Source organism: Vigna unguiculata, chromosome 7, assembly GCF_037176805.1.
Source record: "Vigna unguiculata cultivar grain cowpea cultivar isolate G323 ecotype 2 chromosome 7, ASM3717680v1, whole genome shotgun sequence".
Taxonomy (NCBI): domain Eukaryota; kingdom Viridiplantae; phylum Streptophyta; class Magnoliopsida; order Fabales; family Fabaceae; genus Vigna; species Vigna unguiculata.
The window spans coordinates 31,603,912-31,624,331 of NC_140798.1; the positions used below are offsets into that span (position 1 = coordinate 31,603,912).

Sequence of the window (20,420 nt, forward strand, 5' to 3'; positions counted from 1 at the left end):
AAAAATTGTCCTTCCTATAAGACATTTTATAGTTGAATGATGTGTTTATTTTCGTCTAAGATATCCTACTTAGCATACTTTTTCTAGAAAAAAAAATTAAATATGTTTTTCGTCCTTCAACTTTCGGTCTAAATTGAAATTAGTTAATCTTAAAAATTTTGAACCAATTTAGTCTCACAATTTTGTAAATACGTAGATTTAATTTTTTTAAACAAATTTTGTAAAGTTTATTTGACGTTTCAAACACATTGTATTATAATATTATAGTTTGTTTACACTGTTTGACACATGTTTCCTTCAATTTTGACTAAGAAACACGTTTGAGACGTCAAATAAATTAAAAAAATGTGATTTAAATTAAATTCACATATTTCTAAAAATAATGAACTAAATTGGTTCTAGAAAGAATTAATTCTAATTTTTACTGAAACTAACCACATACATATTTGACAAAAAAATAATAAATATTTAAGTGAAAGCTATAAATTTTCTCTCTTAATTTGATAACATGAATAGTTAAAAATATCATACATTATTTTAACTTTAAACATGACATGAATACTTTTGGAACAGCAATATAAATTATTAACTAATTTATTATTTATTAATTAATTTAATTATTTTTAATAGATTTTAACAAGTAAATTTTGATAATTTTTTTTAATAATGTGACATTTTTTTAAGTGATTTTAAAATATAAAAAAATGAAAAATTAATATCACTCAAGATTTGAAAAAAAGTTGTGGAAATATAATTGTTAAAACAAAAATATTTTTTAACAAACACATTTTTAACAAAGTTGACAAAATTACTAAATTGAATAATTTATTGTTTTCTAAGAAAGTTACAAAAATAAAATTTAAAAATTTAAAAATTCTTTTTACCAAAAATAATTATTTGTCAAACAAAATTTTGTTAAAATATCATTTCCTAAAGAAGAAATATTTACGATTGACCTTCGAAACCTCCCACAGTGTTTTTATACGACAAATTCAACTTGTGTGTTAGGACATTTTCCTCTCAGACTGTGTCTATAAATGCCTCACTAAGTTATGCTGTTTCTCGCACACCACAGTAAAACAAAATTTGAAATTGACCCTTTTTGTTTAACAATGGCACTCTCATTCTCCTCGAAGGGTGTCTTTCTCTGCACCTTCTTATTCTGCTTATCATTGGGCTCCGAAGCTCGTAGATCACCCGTTTCTTCTGTGGTTAGCGAGGACCTTTTCAATTCCATTTTCCTTCACAAAGACAACGCTGCATGCCCCGCTAAAAACTTCTACACCTACGATTCCTTCATCATGGCATGCACAAGATTCCCTCAATTTGGTTCTCGAGGTAGTTCAATCACACGCAAGCGTGAGGTTGCGGCGTTTCTTGCTCAAATTTCTCAAGAAACCACCGGTGGCTGGGCTACTGCACCCGACGGACCCTATGCTTGGGGTTTGTGCTTCAAGGAAGAAGTTAGTCCTCAGAGTGACTACTGCAATTCCACCAACCAACAATGGCCTTGCTACCCAGGAATAACTTATAAAGGAAGAGGACCAATTCAACTTTCATGGTATACATATAATATCTCATGATGTTTAAGTATTTGTAATTTTGTCCACAAAAAATTGTACAAGAAAAGTTTCTGCATGATTCTCAACACTTTTCTTGTGTATGGTGCAGGAACTACAACTATGGACCGGCAGGGGAGGCTTTGGGATTTGATGGATTGAGAAACCCTGATGTGGTGTCAAACAATTCAGTGATTGCCTTTGAAACAGCTTTGTGGTTTTGGATGACAGAGCAAAAGCCGAAACCTTCTTGCCACAATGTGATGATTGGAAAATATGTGCCCACAGAAGCTGACATAGCAGGTAATAGAACTGCAGGGTATGGTCTTGTGACTAACATAATCAATGGTGGACTTGAATGTGGAATTCCTGGTGATTCAAGGATGAATAATCGCATTCAATTCTTCAAAAGATATGCAACATTGTTCAATGTAGATACAGGACCTAACTTGGATTGTGCATATCAGAAACCCTTTTAATTAAACTGTTTCTTCATTGTTATTTTCTTTTATGTTCTTTCTCTGTGCCAAAGATTCACCCATGATGTACTCAAAGCTTATGATATCGTATACCCAGTGTTTTAGATTTCAATGTTACTATAGATGAATACTGAAATTAATAAAATAATTTTGAAGTTTTTTTTTTTTTTATTTAGGCTAACAATAACACGTGATTTTTTTAATTTAAATTTATTAAACTAGTTTTAAATATAAAGACAAGCACATCTAGCATCACAAATTGACAGGTATAAAAATTTTAAAATTGTTTTTATATAACATGATTGATTCTTTAGATTTAAAATAACTTCTAACTTACTCATAGTATTATGAATATCACAATTCAGAATTGATTAAGAGAAATTAAGATAGTAAACTGTAATTATGAAGATGATGAACAAACTTCTTAAAATTTAAAGTGTTCTAAAACAAGGTTCAAGTAAAAGGTAAGTTAAATGATAAACGGTAGATTTTGAATTAATTGATACAATAAATCGTATTTAAAAAGTTTAACTTGATAGATCAAAGAATCAAAATGCAATTTTGAAAATAAATGACACGAAAGATGAATTACTAATAATAAAAAGTAACTTCTATAAATAATTTAAAAAGTTGCTGATAAAGATATAGAACTTAATTTGAATCATTATAAATTTGAGAAGAAGTCTCTAACAAATTTTTAACTTGCTAAGTTCTCAAAATTTTAAAAACTTTCTGTTTTTAATTTTTTTATTAATTATGTGGAATGACAATTATCTAATCCTTTTACCCTCTTTAAATATCAAACATAACCATGACGACTAAGGTATTTCTACAAATTAAAAAAAAATTAGGTATAAATATATATTTGGTACCCAAACTTTTTCGGAAAGTTCAATGTGGTACCCGAACTTTAGGAATGTTCAATTTGGTACCCCAATTTTCTAAAGAGGTTCAATTTGGTCCTCTCCGTGTCCGTACGGACACGGTGTTAACTCCAACTTAACGGAGAGGACCAAATTGAACCTCTTTAGAAAATTGGGGGTACCAAATTGAACATTCCTAAAGTTCGGGTACCACAATGAACTTTCCGAAAAAGTTTGGGTACCAAATGTGTATTTATACCAAAAAATTATAAAGTTATAAAATTATAAAAAAATAAAAAATTACAAAATTAATATATATATATATATATATATATATATATATATATATAACTACTATAATTTTATAATTTTACATTCTTTTAAATTTTTTAATTTTATTTTCTATAATTTTATACTAATAATTTTGTGATAATACTTTTATAATTTCATTACTTTATAATTTTATTAATTTTATATTTTATAATTTACTTTTGTGATTTCTTAATGTTATTTTTTTATATTTTTATATTTTTATATTTTTAATTTTACATTTATATTTTTGTAACTTAATATTCATCATTTTATTTTTCTAATTTTATATTTTACAATTTTTTAATTTTAATAGGATTTAAAAGAATTTTGTTAAATATTATAAATCTTTGAGAGAGATCCACGTCTTCATGATCTCTCTTGTGAAGAATATTATGTGACATTTTTAAACTGGTCACATCGTATCAAAAGAATTTAACTGCAGGGACTTAATGTTTTAAAATTGAAGAATTTAACCGTAAGAACTTAATGTTTTAAAATCTTGAGAATTTAATAGATCACAAAAATGTATTAGGAACTTATTTAAAAGTTTTCTATGACTCAAAACTTAATTAAACCAAAACATAAATGTTTTTTCTCTTGCAACTTCAACTATTTTATCTTCTCCTATAATTCCTCATTGATTGATAATAAACAAACAATTCCTTCTTCACACAGTGTTTTGTTTTAAGGATATTACTGGTCACGATGTAATAATGAAGTGACATTCATGTTTGTATCAACACATTTTTGTAGGTGAATGCATGAGTAGATTTGAGGAAGAGATGTGTGCATATATCTTTGTTGAACTAAGAAAATTTGCATGATATTACCGAATGAACCTTCCTTTTTTTTGCATTTCACAATGTAAGAAAAGTGGAAGAAACGGATTATGAACTTGGAAAACAAATTCTGGATAAGGGAGAATCGATTCTCATCGGGAGAGAATTGATTACAAAGCTGAAGAATAGATTCTAAGGTGTGGGTGGCCTTTTTTGTATTTCAAGATCTCTTAGAAGTTTAGAAGTCAAATTTGTAAATATGAGTCCGTTGATTTTTGTCAAACAGGGTCAAGTTGTCCTGGTGGAGGAATTTGCCAAACCGGTTTCTCTTTTTTTTTTTTAAAAAAAAAAACAATGTCGTCATTGGAAACTACGATTTTGTTAAGGAAAAAATGAAGTCGTCTTCATACACGATGACTTCACTTTTTAGGTTTTTTTTTTCGTAATTAATGAAAACTGAAAAATTTGAAAAAAAGAAAAAATAATTAAAACTGAAAAATTTGAAAAAAATGGAAAAATAATTAAAACTGGAAAATTTGAAAAAAAATAATGAAATCTGAAAATTTTGAAAAAGAAAAGAAAAAATAATAAAAACTTAATATTTTGAAAAAAAAAGGAAAAAAATTGAAAAAAAAATTGAAAAGTGAAGTCGTCTTCTAACATGACGACTTCACTTTTCAATTAACATAAATTGTAGTTTCCAATGACGACATTGATTTTTTTTTTCATAAAAAAAGAGAGAAACTGGTTGGGTTGAGGACGACTTCACCTGTAATGTCATCTTCCACCATGACGACTTGATCCTATTTGGCAAAAAAAAAAAATCAACTAACTCATATTTATAAATTTAACTTCTAACAAACCCTGAAATATAAAAAAGTCGTGTAAATATCTATTATAAGGAGGAGAGAATCATGGTTCTTTGTTGTTGGTGTGCCCTCGTGGTGGTTGTTGTGCTCATGGTTGTGATGTGCTTGTGGGGTTTGATTCGTGATTACTATTGTGCTTGTGTAGTTGTGGGTGTGTTCATGATAGTTGTTCTGTAGTGATATAGTTGTGTTATCGGTTACGGTTGCAGGTGGTTGTAGATGGCAGTTGAGGTGTTGGAGTGATTGTGTGAAAGAAGCCATAATCACAAACATGAGAAGAAGATGAACAATAATAATTAATAATAATAATAGTAATAATATTAATAATAATAATAAATAATTATAACTACAATAATAATTATAATTTTAATAATAATAAGTGATTAATTACAATAATAACACTAATAATAATAATTACATTTTATTTCATATTAATTCTTAATATAAAGGAAAAATTGTAATTTAATAATTTAATCTATTAAAATTTTGTTATCTATCAAATTTATCAAATCACTCGTTAACTTTCATTTCAACTTTCTTTATTTTCATCATATTTCCCTTTAATTCAAATAATCTCACTTCCACTTATCTTTCCTCTCAAATCCATCCTCAAATTTATCATAAAAAACAAACACACGTATTTTAAAAAATAACTTTCCTTTTTTCGTATGTAGTTTTTTATGCATTTCTTACTCTTTATATAAACAATGTAATCATGAATTTTTATTTAACCAATAACTGTATTCTCATATTAATAATTTTTTTTTTATGTCTCTATATATTATCTCTCTCCTCAACATTTCTTTATTATGGATACAAATTTATTCTTTTAAGTTATGTTATTTATATTGTAAGAGTTATTTAATAAAATGTTAATTTAATTTTTGTGGATTTTGTTGTGTAACACTATTTTCAAGACATTGTAAGGGTTATTCTTTATATAAAATTTAAGAACTTAGGGTTAAATAAAACCTTGACTTATAAAAAAAATGAAATATTTTTTTTTCTATCAATCAAATAAAATACTAATTAAAATACGAGTCGTATTAAACGTTTGCATTGAAGTAAAAGTTAAATATTTTAAAAGTACAAACCCATAAGAATTGTATTAAGATGCATATTAAAAGTACGTTGAAATCCACAAAAGTTAAATGAAGACATAAAAAATGATTCTTGAAATGGAGAGATCTTACGATGAAAATGACTTTATTACTCTAATTCAATTTTTTTATCACACTCACACTACAATGAATGTTTTCTTTAGTTGTTATAAAAAATATACATTTTCAAAAAAACAATATTTTTTATTTTTATAACCTAAAGTCTTCATTAAAATTGATGATCTTATAAAACCCTTACTCTACATGTAACTAATGCAAGGAAGAATACCCTTATTAAGAAATATATTATTCTCATTTATAACTCAACAAAAATCAATATAATTTTAAATAGGTTAATAAAATATTATCATTTAAAAATTTATTGACCCAATTGATTTGATTCCTAAAAATCACTACCTAGCATTTGGTTGGTGGCATTTCATTAGTATTTAAATTTGATAAATGTGGCATTTCTACTTTTATGATCCACCTAGATGCTATTGCCAAAAGAAACACAGAAGAGGACAAGAAAAACAAATTATGAAAGTGAAATCACCAGAAGATGCTGTCATTTCATACAATCTTTGCACTTTATCCCAGAATCATTCTTTTATCCTTTAAAAAACAAGCATAGTAAATGTGTCTCCCTATTATGGAAAACAAATAGTAATCAAAATTTTCTGAAGAGAAAACCTAACAGACTACTTTAAAATACTCTAAAATATGTTTCTTTCCTTCAAATGTTTCAAAATTTGTTTTATTTTTTACGAAAACTTTAAATATTTTTAGTTTTTATATTTAGCTAATGTGGTGCAGTTTTAATTTTTTTTTTCTGTTTACTGCTTTTTTTTCAATCATATATTTTTTATTGATAAGACTGGAATAATGTTTGAAAAATATGAACCTTTTTATTTGATACGTGACGATATAATTGGAGTAGTTTAGCAGTCTATTTATTTTGTGGCACGTCGAGAATTTGCTGGGCCAATTCATTTAAATGTGATAATAATTTGGGTCAAGTGAAGCCACATTGGGCAAAGGTTGGAACCTGTCTGCTACCAATCTACATGGGTCTTTATCTCATTCTCATTCACACAATTGTGCCTACAGATTCTGCAACTGTCTTTGTAGAATTTATTAAATGATTAGACAACTACCCAAATCAAATTCATTCCATTCCCCAATTAAACCCTAGTCTTGTCTAGATCAGATTTCAATATGTTCACAAATCATAATCAAACATTTGTGTGAATGAAATTCGAATCTAAACAGCAATTGTGTACATATAGACTAATCAAAATATCAAAATCAAAACAATGCAGATGAATAATACTATAACATTACTTTATTGTGCTCGACATTCTATTATGTCTGTCCCTTTATTGCTCCTTATTCCTCGCATGTTTCTACTTTGCTTTCTGTCTAAACCATATGTTTTTCTGCAATTTTCCTTTGCTTTATTCATTTTCTGTGTAAGAGAACGCGGAGGAACTGGAAATTATGTCGGTAACGAGAAAAACTAGAACCAAACTTATAGAAACCAAAATAAAGTAGGCAACTGGAAACTTACACAAACGGCATTTTTGCTCTTTTTTCATTTAGAAAATTTATGAAAGGATGAAAATAAATAATTGTAATTATATTTAAACTCTATTTTTTTTTCCTTTTCCTTTTCTTTGATTTTTCTCTTTCTCGTGATCTCAACCCTTTTCAATATCCAAACATACTAAGAATATACACCACTTTGATAATGGATGATCACTGACATTGAGTCTCACTCTACAGGACTAAATATTTAAGTCACAAAAAGAACCAATCTTTTGTCATATGTGAACATTGATCACCCAAATGTCTCAACCCTTGTGATCTTCAACCTTTTTACAGCCGAAAGGAACATCCTACATGACCAAAAAAGCAAGTACATCAATGCTTAAAATGGAAAAAAAAATGTAAAAGCTCCATGTAGTAATAGGTAGAAAATGAGTTTTTAAGAGAAAGTTATGGTTATAACTTACTCCCAAGGAACGTCTCCAACCATAATCAAATCTCCTTCTCCATCTTCATAAGTTAGAACATGGCATCTCTCTTGTTGCACTCCATCCATCTCAGTCCCCCCTGGGAAAAACAACCACATTCGCATGTTAGGAGACAAAGATGCTACATACACAACGTCAAAGTAATTAACCATGACAGAATGGAACCAGATCATACACAGAATGGTGGTGTCAAACATTTGTTCAAGGGTCTTCACTAACTCGTGATAACCATCATGAGCTAACAAATTGAGTTTTCTACCAATTGGAATGCCTTCCATGTACACCTTCACAAAGAAGCTCGTGTGATCGCTGCAATCATTAACTTCAGTAGCTTGTGAAAAACTACTTAGATGTGGCTGCATCGGTTGCCAGTGCCCCCTACCATAAACAAATACTTGAGAGGGTCAACAACAACATTCAAGCTAGCCACAAACACATGATGTCATAAAATCTAAGAGGGACAGAAAGAAAGAGTTTCTCAATATCAGAAGCAAAACCCTTGAATTATTCTGAGGGTACCACGTTTCATGAAGACAAACATGTTTTGCATATATATTGTACAAACCCTGAACTGGAAGAGGCAACATGTTGAGAGGCGGAAATGCTGAGTCCAAGCCTAAGATCTGTGCGAAGGTCTTGGCTATGTTGGTGCGTGAGAGAGGATGCAGTTGAATTGGAAGGGTTGTTCCTGCAGCTGGTGATTGAAGAGGAGGAAGAACTAGAAGCTTTGCCCATTGTGGAAGGAACTAGTTGGGTGGATTATACACATGAAGCCGCCACATTAGAGGCCTTAAATAAAGAAAGCAAGAAAGAAAGAGAGAATGGGAGAAGAGGTTTGAAGAAGACTTTTTCAGCTGCTGCGCCACCCTCCATTGGCCACTCTCCTCTTTTTCTACCTCCCATGCAATTGGTAGACCTAAAATGTTGTCATGGTAGCCGACAACAACACGTGTAAATAAGTAAAAATCAACATAGTATTTATACTATGTCAACATGTTTTTTGTTTAATAATTCAGCCTTCATAAGTATATTTGGACTAATATGAGTTAGTCAGCTGGTATCATGGTGCACACAGATTTTGAGTTCGAGTTCACCAACACTTTTGTGATTAAACACTTGAATTAGTGGGCATTTGAAGAGGATTTTTTTGGCAATTACTATAGAGACAGTAGTTAGACAAAGCGTGTGGTCCGTAATGCACTGATTCTGTTCTGAGGAGAATGGAATGAACCTAAATATTAGACCATTGGGGTGGACAAGAGAACATTAATGTTGATATCTGGTACCTTGCATAAACATGTAATATCCACGTAATCGATGTTCAATGGATATAATCATCGTGTTGCTCGTGGGGATCTTAGTTGGAGAGACCAAAATGTATTATTTTGTGCAAGTGAAGTGAGGCTACAAATACTGCTACGTACCAAGGAAAACATATCGGTGTATGAACAGAAGAGAAACACTTAAAGTATGAGAACAGAATTTCTAGAAGTGTTGTCTCATTCCCTTTCGAGAATTAACTTCAGTAGACAAACTTCACCACCCTTTTCTTTCATTTGTGCAGAGTTGTCGTGTGCATTTATTTCTCTCTGATGTGTTCGTTTTGCATATTATTTTGCATGCCTGGTTTTCACTGTAATCAATATCAAAAGCAATTTAGGATGATGCAATTAATAAAGAAAGAACAAAAGGTCATATGTAATCGCTTCGTGAACGTGAAGTACGTGACAAGTTTGAATATTTTATTGACTTTTTTATGCCAAAAAACTCGAGATCTGGTCCTGGGAACTGCCAATCAACTCGATTTGATAGCATATGAAAAGAAAAAGGAAAAAGAGACTGAGTTCTGTGCAATATCAAACACATGTTGGAATTGGAAACACACTTTAAAAAAGTGTGTTTAATTTATTAGCCCTTCATGTCCAAACAACTATTCCTCACTTTTACTTTATTTTAAATCATTTGTTTCTTTTAGAAAAATATGACACTTCTAGAACATTTAATGTTATATATCCCTCTATCAACTTTTTTTTTTTTAATACACACACCGATTAAAATAAGATAACATCATATCATATTTAGTAGAGATATCTTCTTTTGTTTCCCTTTCTTCCAATTTATATACAAATGAAGTAACAAGTTTTCTTTGGACAAAAAAAAAAGATTTTGAAGGGAGAAAAGAAAGTATCGAATGGAGTGCGCATATCTAAGCATATCTGGTGGAGAGGCAAATGAACCAAAAAGAGAAAGAAAAGATAGTGATGGATCATGTGCATTGTGGAGTTCTTGCTGGGTCTCAGGATTCTCACATTGGCTGACGTGGCTTGAACGCAATTTTGGTGACTGGGTCTCATGTTGAAGCTGGTTTTAATGGTTAGGATTAGGAAGTTGAGGGGGAACAAGAGCATAATTAGTTGGATTGGATCTAAAGATATGGGAAATGGTAGGTAAAGAGGGATGAATATATGAGAAAATGTTGAAAAGGGTGAAAAGGAAAAAAGGTAAAATGTTCCCCACCATCCCAACCACAAGGTTGCTTGGATTAGCCATGAATCTGTCATTTGGTCTCCAATACAGTGATTGTGTTGAATTAGAAAAGCAGGGTGTAACCCACATCCGCTTTTTCTTAAATACCTCTATTAGATGTGTCTTGCAATGTCAAGACCAAATCGCCCATTTTCCTTCTCCTTCCCGTTCTTCTATCATCTTGTTTTTCATTGCTTGCCTTCTCCGTCATCATTCTCCATGCCCAACAAATCATCACTTTCATTCATTGGTCAAACTTTTTTTCTAGTATATAACTTTTACATCTCCCATGCAACCATGTCCCCACCCACTCTATCTCTTCTACTTTTTAACTAAATATTTTTATTCTTCTGCCTTCACTGACCTATACCTCCTACATACAGATTCAAACACACGATGTTGTTTTTGTTTTTGTTTTTATCTGATTGAATGACACAAGACATACAATCATGTAACATGCAATTGTCACTGTAACATCCATTGCCTGGATTTGCAGATGGTAAAAGTAACATGCATGCGACTTAATTTTTGTGGATTGCAGAAATTTGTACATAAATAGTCTCTTTTAAGGGCCTTGGTTCTATTGCTTAAATCAGAAAACCATTTTCTTGATCCGGTGGTGATCCTGAACTGTTACTCAATATGGTTGGATAAATATATGAAGTTTACACAATTTTGTGAATCCCAAAAGTATTTTATGCTGAGCTTAAATGTGATTGAACTTATGATTTTGACTACCTTGACCCTCCTACATTATGGAATGACAAAAGAATAGCTATCAGTCCTCCTAAATAAATGTTAATAGATAATGAACAAAATAAAGTGAATTTTACATTATCTGCAGTAGAAGCCACCAAAAACCTAACGAACGAATTTGAGAAACTGTGATTATTACAATTCAATGGAACACGAGAGTTCCGACCCATTCCATGAAAACAAAATTTGCCACTATTTGTACACTCTATTTGTGAGATAATCGTTTACTTCAGCTGCTGCCTCGTAAGCTCCCTCAACGCATCGTCCCAAGGCAACACCAGAGACATAGTTGCCCCCAAGGAACAGCCCTTCAAACCCAGTATTTCTAAGAGAATCTTTAGCAGCGTCTAGAAGATCAAGATGGCCAATTAAGAACTGGGGAATAGCTTGAGGCCACAGTCTCACCCCCAATACAAATGGATCCTGAGCATTTGGGTTTATGAGCATTTTCCTCAAATCTCGATCAACTGATTCAACAAGTTCACTGTCCGTCTGCCATAAACAAGACAATTTAGGAGGAAATGAAAAAGGAAAGGAAACAAATCTGATTATACAGGTAGAGACATGACACTTGTTTTGGATGACAAAATGTTAATGCCTAAAACCTGAAGTCAAACAACAGATTAATGCCTAAAACCCTTAACCACCAATCATCAAACAATAATGATTAGAGCAAGAGGTCTAGGGCCCATTTAAATCCTGTTTCTAAAATTAATTTTTATTTATAAAAAAAAAAAGAACAAAAAAATCAATAGACTAATTATTTAAACATAATGTATTCGTTTTTAAAAGTTAAAAACCTAAAACAACTAAGTTATTTTCTTTTCCTATTCGGGTTTTTTCATAACTAGTACTCTAACATCTTCCCCCACCTTTTTTTAAAATTGTTTTATATATTATTTTTTAACTAAAAAACAAAACCACAATAAAACACGCCCCTCTACAGTACGCTTGTAGGGGAAAACACCTGTGACCGGAAAAATAAACTTACAATACTCCTGTAGAGTAAACTTACAATAAACAAAAATTTCACTTTATTGGATGAGTGTGTCTCATTCCTTCTTAAATATAGCAAATTTATGCTTTCTTTTATTTACCTAATATGTTTATTTTAAAAATAAGCAGTTTCCTGCTTCTTTAAAGAAACAAATCCTATATACTTATTTAAAAAATAACTAACAGTTCTGTACACCACCGTCCTAGAAGTTTAGCAGAAAAGCTACTGTTCAACCTATTGATTGCCATAACAGCTCAACCAATTCCATATATGTTAGAAGTTCATATTTCATATTAATGTCACCTTTTGTAAAATTCCGGTATTGGTAGCCCCTCCAATGTAATTCAAGAGTAGAACCCTTCCAGGAGGTGCTCGGTTGGGGAAAAGTGATGAGCTGTATATAGTTCCTGTCAAGCCCACAAATATGTTCTTATCATCGACCGGTCAAAAACTAGAATTTACTCCACAGTGCGCAATTCTAACATGAATGATAATTATTAAAAAGATGTGGAACTTTTTGTGTTGAAAGACTTCACTTTTACTTTATAAAATTAATACTCGCCTAATGTCTCCACTCCCTGGGTACGTGGATGCAATTGACCAAATCCCTTCAGTTCACCATCTATCAAGCATTCTGATCTAATAGCTTCTTTGGGATAGGATACGGAAACTGCAGCCACTGGAGGGTAATAAAACTTTGAAAGTGCATCTGCAGCAGCAGTCTGCAAAAGATATTAAAAGGTCAGGAAATACAGCCCTCAATGTTTTCAAACTGATTTTTTGAGATACATTTTGTTATTTGACTTGAGTAAAAGCCCATGACAGGAAATGCAGTTACTGTAGACAATAACTTTCATTCTCACGGGAATAAGAGATAGTCACCCTCGAGAACACTTAAAGCATGAAACAAACACTAGCAGAGGTTTTTAGAAATATGAGAAGTCCTATGCAACGAAAAACTGAGCCTGGAAAAATGGATTAATTGTACCTTTCTTTGCATTATGTGAGTGCGGCAGTGTTTGCACAGGAAATTAATTATGGCTCTGAAAGTTCAGAGGATAATAAAAATAGAGACATATGCAACCGTAGGCACAAAAAGCATATGCACATGCATGTGCCACTCACAACACACTCAAACAAAAGAGCCAAAGGCATGCAAACAAAGAAAACTAATGGCCAGCAATTAGGCACCAAAAAAATGCCTGCTATAACTCCAACAGGTCATATCACCCAATTTCAAGGATTCCACAAAAAAGAAGTCATTAATTAACATAAATAAATTATATAATCCCACTTTGAGGAAGAAACTTACCGACAGAGGACGCAGTAATGTACTAGCAACATGGGAAGGAATGGTAAGGACAATAGTTTTGCACTGCAAAGAAACCACACCTTCTGGTGTTTCATACATCAAACTGTACTCTCCGCTCTCCAGTTTACTAATATTTGTAAGCTTCCAAGATAACTTTACTTTGTTGCCTAATCTGTCAACGGGATCACAATTCACAAGGATCGTCAATCTGGAGAATAAGAAGAAATTAACTAGAACATTGGTACAAGACAACATTTAGTACCTAGAAGAAATGGCCTCTGGCAACATGGTAAGTCCTTTCCGGAAAGATCCAACAGTCTGACCCTTTGGTTTTGGCAGACGCCTACATGATTAATTGAATTAGTGAAACACTCCACAAACTATGTGGAAAATACCGAAACTCCAGAACAAGTAATGTATTACGGGTCCCGAGGTGGTTTTGAAGCTGCATTTCTCTCTTGTATTGCTTTGAAAGTTCCACCAATAATGCTACCGCCATTTTTTTCCAACCTCCAAACTTTGCCGAATGCTGCTTTCATACTTAATTTTGAAGGATCACCTGCATAGACCCCTGTATATAACAAAATTAAGGTAAGCAGCCATTTTTGCAACAAAGATTGCCAAACAAAAAAGTAGAAAAATAAGAATGGAAGAGAAAAAGCAAGATGGAGTAAGCTAATCACTGATTAAGTAAAGAGAAAGTATAAGACACAGTCAAGTCTTTTATGGGACATTGCGCCTGACTTACATAACATCTGCGTTAAGTGCTTGTCTAATTGATTATTTGTACATATACTTCAATAGCATTTATAAGAGGGCAAGAAAGAAAATAGTGATTTTGTTAATATTACTTGATAATGTGACAAACCAAGTTTAAGTGTCCTCAAAACCACCACATGTTATGGATCGTGATGAACTAACTAGAGCTTATTGGACTTGCTTCTTGAGAAGTTACTACCCTTTCCCTGGCCATGAAAAAATTCCCGAACAGGAAAATCACGCTTTCAGTATAATTTTACATTGTGGAGCAAAGAACCACTGAATAATAATTAGAATGATACTGAACAGCCTAAAAAAGGGGTCACTTTAGTGCCATTTTGAACATAGAAATATAGCCTTTAGCTAAAAAAAAATTGCCCCGTATGAAAACTTTTAATCTCACAGTTTTCAAAAGACAGGTTAGACAATGCATAAGAAACTTCATTCCAGAAACAAACTTATTCTATTGAGATATTACTCAGCTATCTTGATGGATTATATATTAATGGCCAAAAACTGAATATCACTAGATCCAAAAGTAATACAGAAAACTCTACCAGTACATAAGTACATAATAGAAGATTTGTTACAGGTTTACAAGAATAAATTAAAAAAAAAAAAACAGAGCAAACAAGTTAATGCTCTTACCTGAACAAAAAGGCTCTATCAATCGTTCAAAAACCTCATCCCCAAGGTTCCGACGAACAAACTCTTCAACCGATTCCTCATGACCCTGTTACCTTTGTCAACATTATATTACATGAGAAAACCAAATTAAGAACATATGCATTTCATCCTTTCGGACACTGCATTTGACACAAACATAACCAAAGAAACGAAAGAGAACACACTGGAGGAGGAGGCCGAATTCCAAGCGCACCAAAGCCAGCTCTGATCTTTCCACCAAGGCTCATCAAGTCAAAGAAAGGCAAATCTGACGGCTTCCCGGGCACGGGCCTCAACTTTCCATTCCACAACACAAACCGAGGTGCATCGGGATCCCCCAGAACAAGCTCATCCTTTAAACCACTGTCCACCTGCAAAATGTATCAACAGAAATCACTTTAACAACAATTCAACAAGAAAACTAAGTATGTTTGGATGAGCATTGGGGAAAATGATTTTAAATGATATTGATTTTATACAATTAATACCGGTGAAAATTAATTTTTACATGATATGATTAATGTTGGAATTTTTATCATAAAAGCACATTAGCCATAAAGCTCACTATGAATTTTGTTTATCTTTCTTAAGGATATATTTGAATAAATTTCTTCAAAAGTATTTCTAAGAGAAGAAAATTAAAAAAAGTAAAATAAAATTGTGCTTAAGCTAATATGTAAAATCAACTTTTCAGAAACACATTTTTATTCTTACATAACCTGGTTTCATTTTATGCAAAATTTTATTTCATCTTCTAGAAGAGCTTATCTCCCAAATACCTTAACCCCGTTTCGACTAATAATCAATTCCAAACTCAGAAGTTCCTAAACACGATCTAACACTACAGTAGCTGGCATTTCAATGTGATTTTGGGGAAACCAACGGGAAAGCAAACATGCACCCAATTGTGTTACAAATCTCACGTTGGCTAGTCATACAACCAAAATAACCCGCGACAACCCACAGTACATGAGGTTGAGCTAGGCACAACCTCAAATTGGGCAAAGGAAACATTACATACCACCATAGTGAGCATTGGATCAGAGGGCTGAAAACTGTTGGGACCTTCTTCCCAAAGATACCCGTCCCTCTCAAGCGTGGTGATGTTGCCTCCAACGCGGTCTCGGGCCTCAGTCACGACGACATTGGATTTGGCGTGTTTAGTGGAGAGGGCCTGGGCGATACAGAGGCCGCTGATGCCTCCGCCGACGACTACGCAGTCGACGGGGACTGAGTCTCTGGTTATGGGCGGAGATGCGGTGGATTCCTTGGCAATGGAGCAGCGGAAGATAGGGTTAGGGCGAGAGCGAGGGAATCTTCGAGGGGGTGAGGTGAAGAAGGAGGTCGGGAAATGGAGGGAGGGGCGGAGAAGGGTTTGGTTCGGCGGGAATAGGATGTCGTTGAAGACGGTAGCCATGGCGGGCGCACAGTGGAGAAGGAGGAAATAACGGCGGCACTGTTCGTTATCTTCAATCTGTGCTACAGACAAGAAAATTTGAGAAACACGCTATAGATCAACCACCTAAGATTCTTTGATCCGCTTAACAAAAATAAATAAATAAATAAACTCTGATTCTCACATCTTAATTTATTATATATTTACATTTTATTGGTGTTTGACATCACATTTAGGATGATCATAGTTTTCTCACAACCCACATATTTGATATAGCTTATGTTTACAAACAAATAAACTTTTGTTATTTTTTATAAATACTTTAGAAAACAAAATTAGAAGTAACTCTTTTATACTTTTATAAATTATATTTTTGTTTAACTTATGTATTATTAGTTTTAATTTTTAAAAAGTTAAATACTCAATCCAACTTAAACATTTACCATTCTTTTTATTGCTCTTCATCCAAAATTAATACAATTTTAATCTTTTACATTGTGTTTGTATTTATTAATTTGCAGTTAACAAATATTAAAAATATTAAAATTGAAGAAGTAGAATTTTAGTTGTAATTTGCTTCAATATACCTGGAGTGATGATAGACATGAAAAGTTGGCGGTGGGCTATAGTGTTTTATGTTTTTTCTCAAATGTGAAGCAAGTATTTAAACATACCTTTCCCAGTGGTTTTTATTGCTCTTCATCCCAAAATTAATGTAACTTTAATATTTCACATTGTGTTTGTATATAGTAATCTGCAGTTAATAAATATTAAAAAATAAATAATGGATTTCTAGTTGTGATTTGCTTCAATAATGTGAAGTGATATACATGGAAAGTTGGTGCTGCACTATAGTCTTTTATTTGTGCTTTCAAATGTGAATATTTATGTGAAAGTAAACATAATATTGTTAAACTATTCAAAATGTCCCTGTTGATACCTCATACAACTGGAGTGGCTCCTAAGTTTAAGACTTGTGTATTGGTTATGACTTATATATATATATATATATATATATATATATATATATATATATATATAATTTGAAATAAATCACACATTTTATATCCCAAATTTATAATTTTGCACTCGTATGTTGAACCAAACTCATTAAAAATGTACGTTTCAGGCAAGAAAATACTAATTTTACTATGTTACACCTTTTATGTCTTAGGAATATTTGACAACATTTAAAAGTTATTCAAATTATACAAATAGAGTAAATACTCTAAAAAATGAATGTTTATTATTCTATAACATCCATGAGTAGGGCTGGGCATAATTTACTAAACTATACTAAACTATAGTTAATTGTACTATATTAAACTAAAATATACTAAACTATTCATAATAATAATTGAACTGTATTATAAAATAGTTCAGTTTTAAGAAACTAAACTTATGTTAAGTTAACTAAGTTAACTATGGAACTATAGTAAATTGAAAGAGCAAAATACCTCAAATAAAATATTGGTATTAGGATAAGAATTGGACTTATGTGTTTTGTGCATTACGTTCTATTCTTTCTCTTTCATATTGAAATATTTATTTTATTTTGTCTTAATTTTTTTCTTTACTCTTTCTTTGAGAAAAATATAAAATATTTATAATTAATTTATTAAAAAAAATTATAAATTAATTCAAGATCTTATTTTATTTTGAATGAATTTTATTATGTAATGTTATTTTTATGTTATGATTTTACAGAAATTATTTTTAAAAATTAAATTTTGTGACAGCTAACATTTTTATAATTTTTTATTTTAATTCGTAACTTAAATATTGAAATTAGTATAATAAATATAAATATTGATACTAACGTATTTTTTATTTTAAAATCTTATGTAATATTATTTTTTAGTTTTAAAATATTTATTATGTGACGTCAACTTTTCTAAAGAGAATTTATTTTAAAAAAATCTTAAAAAATATAAAAAGTTATTGATTCGTTGCTTCACGAAATATATTTTAGAATATCATAAAATTTCTAGAGCATTTTTCGCACAAATATTAATGAATACAAATGTTAAAAAAAATATTAATTTTGAGAATTTTCTAAAATAAATCCTTTTAAAAAATTTGACGCAACATAATAAACATTGTAAAACTAAATGTTATATTTATTATATTAATTTTAATATATAAAAAATATAAAAAACATTGTAAAACTAAATGTTACATTGTAAAATATAAAAAACAAGTTAATACCTATATTTATATTTATTATATTAATTTTAATATTTTAATTACATTTTAAGTTACATCAAACTTTAATATAAATAAAACAATTATAAAAATGTTAATTGGTGTATTGAAGTATGATGCATATTTCAAGTATTATTTCCTAAGCACTTTCAAATTATAAACTTTAGATTATTATTGCGTAGTACAATCATATGTAATTAGTGCAATTCAATTCAAAAGAGTATAATTCAGTTCAAAAATAGTACAATTCAGTTCAAAATCAATGCAATCCGGTTCAAAAATAGTACAATTCAGTTCAAAAATATTGAAGTTTATTCAAAATCAGTGCAATTCGGTTCAAAAACGGTTCAAAAATAGTGTAGTTAAGTTAAAAATTAGTGCAGTTCAGTTCAAAAGTAGTGCAGTTCATAAAACAGTTCAGTTCAATTTATATTATAGTGCAGTGCAGTTCAGTGCAATGCAGTTCAGTCCAGTCTATTTTTAAGAATAACAGTTCAGTCCATCTGAACTGTTTTTCAGTTTAGTGCAGTTCATGCAAACAGTTTTTTAGTTCAATGCAATTTTTGGTAGTGCGGTGCATTTTGGTTTATTTTGCCCAACCCTATCCATGAGACATGGGAGAATGAGAAGAAAAATTAAAACCTAAAGAAATTGAAAAAATAGATAATTTCAAAGGTTTCAATACAAAAGAAGAAGAAGAAGAGAATAAATTATAAATATAATAAAAAATAAAAAATGTTAATAATTTTAAATATTAAAAAAGGATATAAAGCAAGTAGTAAAAAAAAAATCATATTATTAATTGTTATAGATGTATAAGAATTGTTTTATAATTGTTTAAAAGAAAGAGGTAGCTTTGAAAATACGATTAAATCCTTCTATATGGAAGAGACATTCCAATAATTTTTTTTTCCTAAAAGAGGTTCAATGAAAAGAAAAAAGAGAGAAAACTCAGGAAACCCAAAAACTATAAAAGAAGAAAAAGATATAAAACTGAAAACTGAAAACAACTAGTAGTAGAGATAGAGCATGAATATTTTCAATTAAGTTATGAGTGATGATTATAAATCTCACTTCTCAAATTAAATGATAGTTTCATTTCAGTGTATCTATAATTTACAACCACTAAAGAATATTTCAATGTACACATTTTCTTACAATTTTATTAATGATAACTTGTTATTTTTATCGTATTACTATTCTGAGTTATAATATAGCCCGTTTTAGAAGAAAAAAAAACAAGTAAGAATAGAGCGGTTATTTCAAAAGTAATGAAATAAAAATTAGATTTAATTAATAGTTAATCTTATATTAGTTATATGATTAATTTTGACTGAGTTCTAATACTTTTAATCAGAATCAATTTAATCATTTCCTTAATCTAATGTTAATATTATTTAAAATGAGTTATATATTAAAATTTGGATTATATTTTTTTAGTACATTTCTTATTTGATACGTGACACTTTTATTGCTTTCTAAATTGTTTAACATTTATTATCTTTTATATTTTTCACATAACACTTGAACACTTAGAATGGTCATTAACACCAATTTAAATAAAAGATAAACTTGACTCTATCTAAAATTTTAAAAAAATAAAAAATGTATACATCAAAATAAATTATATATTTAAATATAGGAACTAAATACTTAATTAAACTTAAAATATAGGATGTTATTTTGTAATAAAGTAAGTTCTTTTTAATTAATTATTAAATAAGTAGAAATTACTATGTTTATTTCTTTTTCTTCTCCCACATGTGTTGAGAAACAAATACATATTGCTTTCAAAAAAACTGTTTT

The 20,420-nt window shown here is 30.4% G+C and overlaps 3 protein-coding genes across 3 annotated transcripts; 1 reads left to right on the top strand and 2 right to left on the bottom strand.

Moving 5' to 3' along the window:
* Positions 1–1,079: 1,079 nt before the first annotated feature.
* On the top strand, positions 1,080–2,150 carry LOC114192497 (Chitinase family protein). Its single transcript, XM_028082237.2, has 2 exons — positions 1,080–1,561; positions 1,672–2,150. Exons 1-2 carry the CDS (start codon positions 1,113–1,115, stop codon positions 2,036–2,038), a joined length of 816 nt encoding a protein of 271 aa, XP_027938038.2. The 5' UTR covers positions 1,080–1,112; the 3' UTR covers positions 2,039–2,150.
* A 5,374-nt stretch (positions 2,151–7,524) lies between these two features.
* On the bottom strand, positions 7,525–9,172 carry LOC114192669 (auxin-responsive protein IAA30-like). The gene is made up of 4 exons (XM_028082445.2): positions 8,563–9,172; positions 8,173–8,375; positions 7,977–8,076; positions 7,525–7,859 (listed from the first exon to the last, which is right to left on the bottom strand). Exons 1-4 carry the CDS (start codon positions 8,730–8,732, stop codon positions 7,802–7,804), a joined length of 531 nt encoding a protein of 176 aa, XP_027938246.1. The 5' UTR covers positions 8,733–9,172; the 3' UTR covers positions 7,525–7,801.
* A 2,131-nt stretch (positions 9,173–11,303) lies between these two features.
* On the bottom strand, positions 11,304–16,546 carry LOC114192442 (Flavin containing amine oxidoreductase family). Its single transcript, XM_028082161.2, has 9 exons — positions 16,035–16,546; positions 15,199–15,384; positions 14,996–15,080; positions 14,012–14,159; positions 13,851–13,931; positions 13,589–13,760; positions 12,839–12,998; positions 12,580–12,683; positions 11,304–11,771 (listed from the first exon to the last, which is right to left on the bottom strand). The coding sequence occupies exons 1-9, from the start codon at positions 16,428–16,430 to the stop codon at positions 11,472–11,474; spliced, it is 1,632 nt and encodes a 543-aa protein (XP_027937962.1). The 5' UTR covers positions 16,431–16,546; the 3' UTR covers positions 11,304–11,471.
* Between the last annotated feature and the right edge of the window lie 3,874 nt (positions 16,547–20,420).

Coding starts and splice junctions, on each gene's coding strand:
- LOC114192669 (XM_028082445.2), bottom strand. CDS start 8,732: ATGGGCAAAGCTTCTAGTTCTTCCTCCTCTTCAATCACCAGCTGCAGG. Junction 8,376..8,562: donor GTTGCCTCTTCCAGTTCAGG/GTTTGTACAATA, acceptor TGTTTATGGTAG/GGGGCACTGGCAACCGATGC. Junction 8,077..8,172: donor GTTTGACACCACCATTCTGT/GTATGATCTGGT, acceptor TGTTTTTCCCAG/GGGGGACTGAGATGGATGGA.
- LOC114192442 (XM_028082161.2), bottom strand. CDS start 16,430: ATGGCTACCGTCTTCAACGACATCCTATTCCCGCCGAACCAAACCCTT. Junction 13,761..13,850: donor CCAGAGGCCATTTCTTCTAG/GTACTAAATGTT, acceptor TCCCGTTGACAG/ATTAGGCAACAAAGTAAAGT. Junction 12,999..13,588: donor CATTACTGCGTCCTCTGTCG/GTAAGTTTCTTC, acceptor TATCTTTTGCAG/ACTGCTGCTGCAGATGCACT.
- LOC114192497 (XM_028082237.2), top strand. CDS start 1,113: ATGGCACTCTCATTCTCCTCGAAGGGTGTCTTTCTCTGCACCTTCTTA. Junction 1,562..1,671: donor GGACCAATTCAACTTTCATG/GTATACATATAA, acceptor TGTATGGTGCAG/GAACTACAACTATGGACCGG.